At 34.6% G+C, this 10872-nt stretch overlaps 1 protein-coding gene across 2 annotated transcripts in view; it reads right to left on the bottom strand.

Annotated features, from left to right (window-relative positions):
- Positions 1–10872, bottom strand: part of LOC130612386 (diphthine methyl ester synthase-like) — a 41409-nt gene that overhangs the window by 15072 nt on the left and 15465 nt on the right. For both annotated transcript variants that reach the window (XM_057433690.1, XM_057433691.1), the window contains one exon: positions 2–110. In XM_057433690.1, the coding sequence (XP_057289673.1) occupies positions 2–110 (109 nt within the window). The remainder of the gene's footprint in view (position 1; positions 111–10872) is intronic.

Genomic DNA, 10872 nt, shown 5'->3' with positions numbered 1-10872 from the left:
CCTGTAGTCCACAGCAACCAACAGCGTTCATAATGGAAGCATTGTGCACAACTTTGTATTGAATTTCTTTCTTGCGGGCTCTAATGATTAAATCTGTGTGTGTGGTGGCACTATACAAACAACAAAATCAATTACAAACAGCAATTATTAATCTTCCTACATTAAACAATATTTACTTATTTTTTATAACGAAAGTAGGGTTTTTATTTCTGCCTGGACAAATATTTGCCTTTTTCTTACTACTTTGCATAACACTCGTCTCAAATAGAATTTAGGTAGGGGGGGGTTATTTACTTTCTGGTCTGATCTACAGAAAATGCATATTTAGTACATCACAGCAGGCAGGAGCGTTAAAAAGCAAATTCGGCAGGAGTGGGTGCATCATACAGAGAAAACCCTGTGCAGCTGCTAAACTGAATCAATTTTAAATACCCGACCCATCAAAGAGAGCACAATGAGTTTTTTTTAAATAAACATTACCACCAACGTTTGAAAGCATACTTAAAACAATTTTCATGGTATATACACAAAAAGAGCAACACTTTAAAATAACCAGAAATAAAATTAAAAGAAAACAAACCCCTCATCATTACAAAACCTGAAACAAACAAAAGAAGCTGGCGGCAAAAAAATGTAAGCAAATATATTAAAAGCATCTCCTTTCTGTAATGTTGCAATCACTATACTGCCAATTAAGATCTTGTATAGCTTGTTTTCTTTCGTAAGGAACATGTCAACAGCCTTCGGGAATAGTCGTGAAATATTTTTTGTAATGCCAAAAAAAACGTTTGTCACATGCCAAAAAATCCCAACTAAAGCATACATCTGAATACGAAGTAAATTGAAAGCTACAAGACAGAAACCATTGCCAATCATTTAAACATAAGATCACTAGCTGGTGGCTTTGTGTTAGAGCGTTCGCCACCAGTGCCAAAGGTCTTGGGTTCAAACTACGACATAAAAAAGACTATAAAAGTGTGAATCGATCCTTTTTGCTTGAAGTTCAGCATGAGAATAAAGTTTGCACAGCTTCCGTAGCTTAAATGAGAGCTTTAAATGCACTAATACCCCCTTCGCAAAACCCTTATTGATAACAGTATCATTAGGAAGTGGAGAGCCCATCCTGGGTAAGTAATAATAATATTAATAATAATAATAATAATAATAATAATAATAATAATAACAATAACAATAACAATAACAATAACAATAACAATAACAATAACAATAATAATAATAATAATAATAAGTAAACCTTGAAGGTAAGACTTAGTTGGTTAGAATTCAGAAAAAGTAAGAACTTTGATATTTTTTAGATTTTTAGTTTAAATGTAAGCTGGACCTACGTGTTGTAAAGCAGATCTCATTTTCCAGAAAAAAAGTCACTTAAAAGCCTCAAAGTTTTATATTTTGCATAATTAATGTATCCCATGGTGTGTAACTAATATTTTTCCTAAAATTTAAAATGTTACACTAAGCTGTTAGGTATCAAACAAACTTGCTGGCGAAGCAGAAAACTATGGCTTGTTGAATTCATTTTATAATTTTTACATTATTATTGTTATACTAGTCGATAAGGCCCGTGGAAAAATCCACTTAGGCAGGATAACAGAGAAAAATAACCGTCATTTAAATTTTGAGGACGTCAGCAGAGACATGTCAGAACACAAAACTTTTTTTTTCAGAAATGTGTATGCCTGTTGCCTCCATCGTATAGATCTTAAAACGCTGATCAAGAAAATGTATAGGATCGTGTATTTTTGACAAACGGTTGCAGAGATATTAGGGTTTGAAGGTTTTTTGATGACGTCATCAACCCGTCCATTCCCGAAACGGATTCAGGGACCCAGGTTTGGGAAACTTACCCAAATTGGTCAAAGGTGGTCCTTAGTTACCCACGCAGGAGATGACGTCAGTTATTTCCACCCGTTTCCAAGTTATTTAGCCTTAAATTTAAAAGTGCAATGCAATGGCTTCACTAATCTTAATATACTTTCCTTTGACGTCAATATTGCTTTAACGTCAAAGTTTGGTAATTTACAGAACAAATTTATAGACGATGTTTTATAGACTTTATCAAAGAAATTTTATCCACTTTGCAAAAGTCACAGACAGACAGAACTGGCGTATTATTATATAGACTAGTCGATAAGGCCCGTGGAAAAATCCACTCAGGCAGAAGGAAGATGGTAAAATAGGTTGTTTTACATTTTTTGCTGACGTCAGCAGTGCAAATACAAAATAAATAAATTCAGAAGCTTGTTTTCACGTTGCCTCTATTGTGTGGAGCTTAAAACGCTGATCAAGAAAATTTATATGATCATGTGCTTTTAATGAGCGGTTAATGAGATATAAGGGTTTGAAAATTTTGCTGACGTCAGCATTGGCCTGTCAAAACCTAAAAAATTTTTTTTGGAAATTTCTATACCGGTTGCTTTCATCGCATAGATCTTTAAACTCTGATCAGGAAAATGTATAGGATCATGCACTTTTGATAAACGGTTGCAGAGATATTAGGGTTTGAAGGTTTTTCGATGACGTCATCAACCCGTCCATTCCAAAACGGATTTGGGGACCCAGGTTTAGGAAAATTACCCAAATTGGTCCTAGTTGGTCCGTAGTTACCCACGCGGTGAAAAATCATTGACGTCACCACCTCGTTTCCAAGTTATTTGGCCTCAAAGTTTTAGGTGCACCGTAATGGCTTCATTAATTTAATATAGGATATTGACGTTAAAGTAGTGTTATTCTCGTCGCGTCGTAACGTCAGAAAATTTAACATATTAGACATGCATTTTTCGGTAACATCAAAGGAAAATGAAGACATCCACTTTGCCTGTCACAGACACACAGACAGACACACCTAGCGTATTATTATAGAGATCAGATAACTTATAATCCTAATTTATATATAGCCATATCTACTTTCTCTTTAAATGTGCTTTACTTAGCAAGTCTCCACAGTTTAACTATATTTAACTGGCTGTCTTAGCTAAGCTTTGATTTATGTTGGCATTCTTCTTATTTAGCTAGTGTTTTAAGCATGGATTTTAGAAGATGTAAAATACCAATATATGAGTGTTTTTTGTGTTTTTGTATACAAGGGTTGTTTTTTTACACAATTTTGTGTAAACCGGTGTGAACATGGACCACATGCAATATATTGAAAAAAACGATTTTTTGTAGAAATATACTTCACTTTAAGCTGTTGTGTAAGTAGATGTTTTTGTTATTTTGTGTATATATATAATGTTTTGTTGGGAAAAACTGTATATATGTGATGTCAGTTTTGCTGGAAGAAAATTCCATGGTTTCTTCACGTTTTGTTTTTGTTGAGAATTTCACAATATTTTAATCTGAAAAGGAGAACAATTTGCAAGGAGTAAATTCAAAATCAACAAAAATCAGCTCTTTCAACAGTACTTCTACACCAATGTTAAAAAGCAAAGTTCAAAACACATTAAATTTATATCTACAAAAGTCATTTCTGTACTCTGTTCAAATATATATTTTTCAACAAAAAAAAAAAAAATTTATACAAGACTCTACACCTACCAAGTTGCATTTTTTATAATTTGTATAAAATCTAATGGCCGAGGACTGTATGCAATATACGAAATGACAGACTTTTCCGTATGATTTTATGGGTAAAGACAATCAACATGCCAAATATACTGATTTTTATTACTTTGGATTTGCTTTTTCAAAAACCGTTCTGTTTTACATTGTGTGTAAACTTTTGTGATAAAGTACCGTATACAATGTTTTCAAAATAAGGATCTTTGTTGACTTGAAATTTACTCCTTGCTTACCGCTTTTTTGACATTTCGGTTTAAAATATTTGGTGGAGGGAAGTATCATTCTAAGAAAAAAAAATTTTTGTGTTCTTAACTGGCTAATTTCTACATTTTGTGTAAATTTTTGCGGGAGAGGATGCAACTGAAATGACTGATTTTTCTAGATTTAAATTTGATGTTTTCCAAACTATGGCTTTTTCATATATAAGACAATATTTAAAATGTGTAAACAACTTATTTTTGTTGATTTGTGCTATAACTCTTGCAGGCCAACTTTTGGATATTTCAGAATAAAATATTGAGGGTTTTCAACATAATCACTTATAAGATGTACATATTTGAGATACATTTCTGACATTGTTATTATCCGTGTTGTGACTGTCAGTGTTATAACTGTCGGTGTTCTAACTGTCGGTGTTCTTACTGTCCGTTTTGTGAATATTGGTGTTGTGAGTGTCCATATTGTGAGTGCCGTTGTTGTAACTTTATATCAACTAGATTTTGCACCTGCAAGCTGTTCTTTTTTATTTTGTGTAAGATTTGACATTTGACATTTTGTGTAAGATTTTAAGAACATTTTTTTTTGTATATGCACTGCTGATGTCAGCAAAACATCTAAAGCAACCTGTTATTTCAATAGCCTTTTGTCTAAGTGGATTTTTCCACAGGCCTTATCGACTAGTCTATATAATAATACAAAGACTGTGTCTGTCTGTAACAGGTAAAGTGGATGTGTTTATTTTGATGTCACTGAAAAATGCAAGTCTGAAATGTTAATCGACAAAATAAACGTTTCTTCGTGAATATCACTAATTTATAACGTCAATATCTTAATTTAAACTAATGAAGCCATTGCAATGCAGTCATAACTTTGAGGTAAAATAACTTGGAAACGTGGTGGTGATGGGTCAAACCTAGGTTAACCCTATTCAGTCCGGGGTTTTTCGAACATACTATGACCGGGGGAGGGGGGCAGAATCTGCCCCCCCCCCCTCAATAACTTTTCATGGGGTTGTTCAAATTAAATCAAACTTAGCACACTTATAGTACGTCATAAAAGGAACAAAATGGCAGAAATAAATTTTTGCTTGCGTCAGCACATTTTCTGTGACGTCATCAGAAGCTTGAAATTTGTTAAAAATGCCCCTATTTGCTTAACATTTAATTACTTTTGTTCCAGAGCTAATTTTTGCATTCTGTTTGAAGTTTCTAAAAGCTAAATAAAAGTTACTTAACATATTTTCCGGTTTTTACGTGGATCACATAAAAAAGTGCCAAAAATTCCATAACAATCCGTTTTTTCCCGATTTTCGGGTAAAATCCGACAAAATCGGAAATCGGATTATCACGTGTCTAAACTATGCAAAATGATTCTTCTTAATAAAACAACGTTGTGTTGCAAGTTTCAAGTTCTAAAGATAATCCTAACAGGAGTTATTAAATTTTCCCCATTATTAGGATTTCATAAAGATTTTTAGGGGTAGTTTCGAGTAATGGCCAATATAAAGGCCTCTGAAAGGTATGGGACCTAAAAATATGGCATGCAGGTGTCTAATAGATAAATATTGAAATTTAACACCAGCAACACATTGTCATCGTACATTAATATCACGAAATGATGCAGTGTTTGTTAGATAAAGAAGCTAATTATTCTTACTGACGCATCCAAAAACAAATTAAAGAAAATATTGAGAAATTCTTGTTAGGAAATTGTAAAAGCAACTAGTAATTAAGGATTTACAAAAAAATTGTAATTTGTAAGACTTAGGCTTTATTGATAAGTTGCATTTGTGTCCCTGATGATTCGCCAATAATGCCCACCGAAACGTTATGGAAATGTTTGAATCTTAAAATTTGAAATGGCAACTTTAAATGTAAAGAAATACAAAGCAATGCTGCAAGTCAAAACAAGAAGTAGAACACCTCGTAGATATTGATTATTTTGCAACACAAATTTCAGTGGGTTTGCAACGAACTGTTTAGTGGTGCATAACCTAACAATTTTGCCATTGCCCAAAGGCGAAGGAAGACAACTGAAGTTTTGACATAAAAGAGATAAATACCAGCTTTTGCTTACAGAAAGAAGCATAAAAACACGAGATGCTGAAGGGCCAGTTGAACAGAAAAGGTCATTTTTTTAAGAAAAGAAGCCTTTGCAACTTTGTGACCTGTTAAGATTTTCAACTTTTGTATCATCGCCCACCTGACATGTGCAAGAAAGTTCGCCACTTTTTTACAAGCTCAGCATAATATTAATTTTAAAGTTAACAGAATTTGGAATTAAGAATAGCCTCCTGGAAAAAAAAGGCATCAGGGATTTTATGAAGAAAGCAAGAGAATTTTTAGAGCCTGATTATATGAGGCGGGTTGGCTCGGTGTTGGCTTGCCACATGCTCAGCATGATAAAATTAAACAGCTCGGCATAATGGCAGATCACTACAAAAAATATTTGACATTATATGAGGTGAGTCAACCCGCCTAGGCGAGCTGGCTCGTTTTTTCAACCCGGGACGGGTTGGTTAGGTGGGTTGACTCGGTTCATATAATATCACTTTGCCGAGCCAGGGCTGGGTTGGGAAAGACAAGCATGCGCATTGCCATCCAAAACAGAAGAAAAACAATAATGGCGAGCGAAGCAGCAGACAAGAAGTTTAAATGGACTTCAGAACTTGTGGAGCAGCTAATAAATTTCCTAAAGGAATACAAAGTCAATATGACATTTAATAATAAGGACTTTAATGCTGATAAACCTAAGCAGTATGAGGAAATTCGCGTAATGATGGCTCGAAAGAATATAGAGGACGTTGATCTTTTTGGCCCAGAAAAAACTACATTAATAACCAACGATGTGTGAACAGGGCAGGAGCAATATTATAGCTGCCATAAAAATCGAAAAAGGACGAATTAAAAAGGGGTACAATCGTGTTATGGAGAAGATTAAAAAATTAGGCAAGCATTTTCAAGTGTCGTATTAAGTGATTCTAGAAGTGGGTCTGGAAAATTAATAGTGGAGTATTACGATGAACTTGTTAGTATTTATGGTGGTTCAGATTCCACACAGCCATTACGCTTTGGTTGTTAATCTGTAAATGTGACAAATTTTGGTTTTAGTACAGAGTTTCCCTATGACGAGAATGAGACAATATCAAGTGGTGGTATGTCTACCTCCTCAAACACTGAGGATGTCAATGATGAGAATTTGGAAAGTGAAGTTATGCAAACTCCAGTTTTGAATAAAGGAAAACAAAAGAGACCTCATGCAAAGGACCCTTTCCAACTAATTGACGACAAAAGGCAACATCTGGAAAAAAGTTTGTCTGCCAGACAGCGGGATCAGTTGTTATTAAAAGAAAGTAGAGAATGTTTCGTAAAGAGCTTTATGATTCGATCAAGCAATCTAATGAAATGTTTGCAGGAGCAATACGTGCAATGAGTACCTCTTTCATTGAAGTACCCGAAAGTATGAGAAGATCAGTTGAGGTTTTATCAAACTCTCCAAGGAGACAAACTTCACATAATATGGTTTACCCACACCATACTTTTCCAAGTCAATCTAATAGTAATAACAATGCCCCCAATAAGGCAAATAGCCAAAGCACACAATCCAGTATCACATACTTGGATTTTTTAAATTCCTAGACATTACAAACTTAACCATTTAATGTTTTGCCATGTATATTTATTAACATAAAGTTTTTGTTTTGTTTTTACATCATTAAAGCTTCACATTAGTTAAGGTAAAGTAGTGAACTAATAATATATATTATATACGTATATAAAGTCCCAAATTTTGTTAAATGTGTTTTGTTTTACGAATAGAGTTTTCTTTGACTTGTTAAATGTGTTTTGTTTTACGAATAGAGTTTTCTTTGACTTGCAAGATATTACTGCATACTGGAATTTCCTTTTCGACTTTCTTTTTCTATACAACCACAGGAAACTTCAGTTTTAGTGTTTATTTGAAATTGCAACTTTTTAAAAACATAAAAAATGTTCAAATCAAGGTTCATATTTTTGGTTAAAATTCCCCATCGTCCTTTCAGTCTTCCAAGCGCACTCCTCTCTATAGGATTACGTGCACATCTCAGCATTATACATTGAAAATAACTTGACTGTTTGTCAGTGAGTTATTGGCAAGAGATTTTCCTTCATGTTTTTGCTGATCATTGAATTGGCAAATACTTTAGCATCATGGCAAGACCCTGGCCATCTGCAATCAACATCCATGAACATACCTCTAAAGTCACAAACAGCTTGGACATTAAGTGAAAAAACTGCTTATAATTAAAATAATCTTGACTGCATTCTCCTGGTGTCTTAATTGGAATGTGTGTTCCATCAATACAGCCAAAGACCTGTACCATTCCATATTTTAATTCAAACTCTGCTGCTCTTTTGTACATCTCTTCAGAAGTTTCAGGTTGTTTGATTAATTTCGGTGTCAGGTGCATAGTTATAGCTGCACACACCTCTTTAACTACTTTAGAAACAGTACACTGGTGTATCCCAAAAGAGTTTGCTGTCATCCAGATAGAACCAGTGTCCTTTAAAAAATATAAAACGACAGGGACTTTCTTTTCTAATGATAAAGCTCGGTGGTTAGGTGTATTGGATTCAGGTGTGAGAAAGGGTCTTAATTCATCGCAAAATTTAGTAAAATCTTCCTTACTCATACGAAAATTTTTTTCCAAACAAATGGGTTGTTATAAAGCTGGTATGTATTGATCCACCACTGGTGGATTCTCCCTGGACTAAACCATACAGATCTTCGTTTACGTGTATTTCCCTGTTGGTGTTTCAAACGTTTCAAGAGTTTCCTTCTTTTTGTTACAAAATATTTCAATATGTTCTGTATTAGGCGATTTCTTCGAAGCAATGACAAATACAGAACACCTTGGATTTGGTAAACAAACTATTGGCGACCAAAATACTTAATGATAATTTTGACTTAATATCGCTTGTTTGTTTACATCTTGCATCCACCATTTTTAAAAAATTACACGCATTTTTTTTCCAACTCGGCAGCAGTGTAGGTCTTGAACCGGGTTGACTTTTCCCATATAATATGAAATTTTTTTAACCGGGTTGACCCGCCAACCGGGCCAACACCAAGCCAACTCGCCTCATATAATCAGGCTCTTAATATCACAAAATAGAAAAATATTACACCACAGTGCAAGGAGACTACCATTACTAACCTTCTCAGCAAAACATTAACCATTTTCATATTCAGCAAATCAGTGGTCATAAAAGTTTATACCATTACAAAATGGCAACAACGTCACATGAGCATGTATGCATTGGGATTGATACCACTCTTAGGTTCAGTAATGTCAAGCTTTGATTCACACAAAATTAAACAAATTGCGTTCGCTGATGATTTGACCGGTATGGGAAAATTAGAACAGCTTAAAACCTGGTGGGATTCTCATAAAGAAATATGGTCATTACATTGGTTATGAGATTAATGACCAAAAGTCTATGTTAATTGTAAAAGATGAATACTTTAATAAAGCAAAGGAACTTTTATCAGATTCTGAGATCTTTATAACCTCAGATGGCAATCGTCACCTTGGAGCAGTGATTGGGAATCATGATTGTACTGAAAAATATACCAACGACAAAGTAAATTCGTGGGTTAAGTAGTTGGACAGTTTAATTGCTGTTGCAAGAACCCAACCACATGCAGCATATAGTGCATTTATGCATTGTTTAAGACACAGATATGTTTTTATCATGCGGACTGTTCCGAACATCTCAGTACTTTTGAAGAAATTAGACAGAAAAATTGACGAGTTTATTCGTGTTATTTTAAACGATTATTAATTTAATGATAGTGAAAGATTGCTGTACTCTCTGCCAGCCAGATATGGTGGCTTAGGTGTTATTATACCTTCTCAAATGGCGGATCGTGAGTATGAACATTCTTTGACGATAACCAGTCACACAAAAGAATGTATGCTTCAAAATATTGCTGCTTAGAATCACTGAGCTAAACATGTTGTAGCTGCATTGAAGACACGGATAAAAAGAGAAAATTATCAACATCAATTAAATGAAATCAAAGAACAAATTACCGACTTTGAAAAAAATAAAGCCCTTGAAGCCAACTTGGAGAATGGGTCATCGATTTGGTTAACTGCTATTCCACTTAAAGAACATGGGTTCTCACTTGACAAACAATCTTTCTGGGATGCTTTATGGCTTCGGGATGTGATCCCACTTGAACGATTACCAACGATATGTGTCTGTTCCACCCCGTTCATTGTCCAAGACGCTCTTTCCTGTCCACAAGGCGGATTTATAATCAACAGACACAATGAGCTTCGAAATTGCACAGCGGGAATAGTAAAGAGGTATGCCAGGAAGTTATTGTGGAACCGCTTCTACAGCCTTTGAACAGTGAAATATTTAGGCTGAGGACTGCAATAACAACCAACGAAGCAAGAACTGATGTTGCAGCAGGAAGTTTTTTGGGTAAAAGGACAAATGGCGTATGCAGATGTAAGGGTTTTTAATCTATTAGCCAATTATCACAAGAATCTGACAGAATGAAAACGAAAAAAAACGATCATATAATGAACGAATTATTCATGTTGATCACAGTTCGTTTACACCGTTAGTGTTTTCATGTTTCGGAGGAATGTCGAGGGAATGCAGTCGTTTTTACTCGCATGCCGCGGATTTAATTGCCGAAAAACGCAAGCTTTTGAAATCAATTGTTAGTGCTTGGATAAAGACCCGATTAAATTTTTCGTTAATTCGTTCCATGTTGTTATGTGTCAGAGGAACACGATAGATGTATGAAAGACACATAATTTAGACGAAGATATTGAACTTGCCGTGCAAGAAAGCAGAATTCAACGTCGTTAGTTGTGTAGTGTCAATCTTTATATTATGTGTTTATAGTGGTTATCTTTCCACGTATAATGTCTCCTGTCGTCTTTAAGTGTTTTTTTAATTGTAAAAGTTTCATTGTTATGGGCTCGTACAACTTAATGATTTTAATCTTGTGTTGCAGGAAAAGGCCACTAAAAACCCACCTCACTAACAGACTAACAATAGGTATTGTCTC

This window comes from Hydractinia symbiolongicarpus, chromosome 10, assembly GCF_029227915.1.
Source record: "Hydractinia symbiolongicarpus strain clone_291-10 chromosome 10, HSymV2.1, whole genome shotgun sequence".
In the NCBI taxonomy this organism is placed as follows: Eukaryota; Metazoa; Cnidaria; class Hydrozoa; order Anthoathecata; family Hydractiniidae; genus Hydractinia; species Hydractinia symbiolongicarpus.
This window is presented reverse-complemented; position numbering and strand designations above follow the sequence as displayed.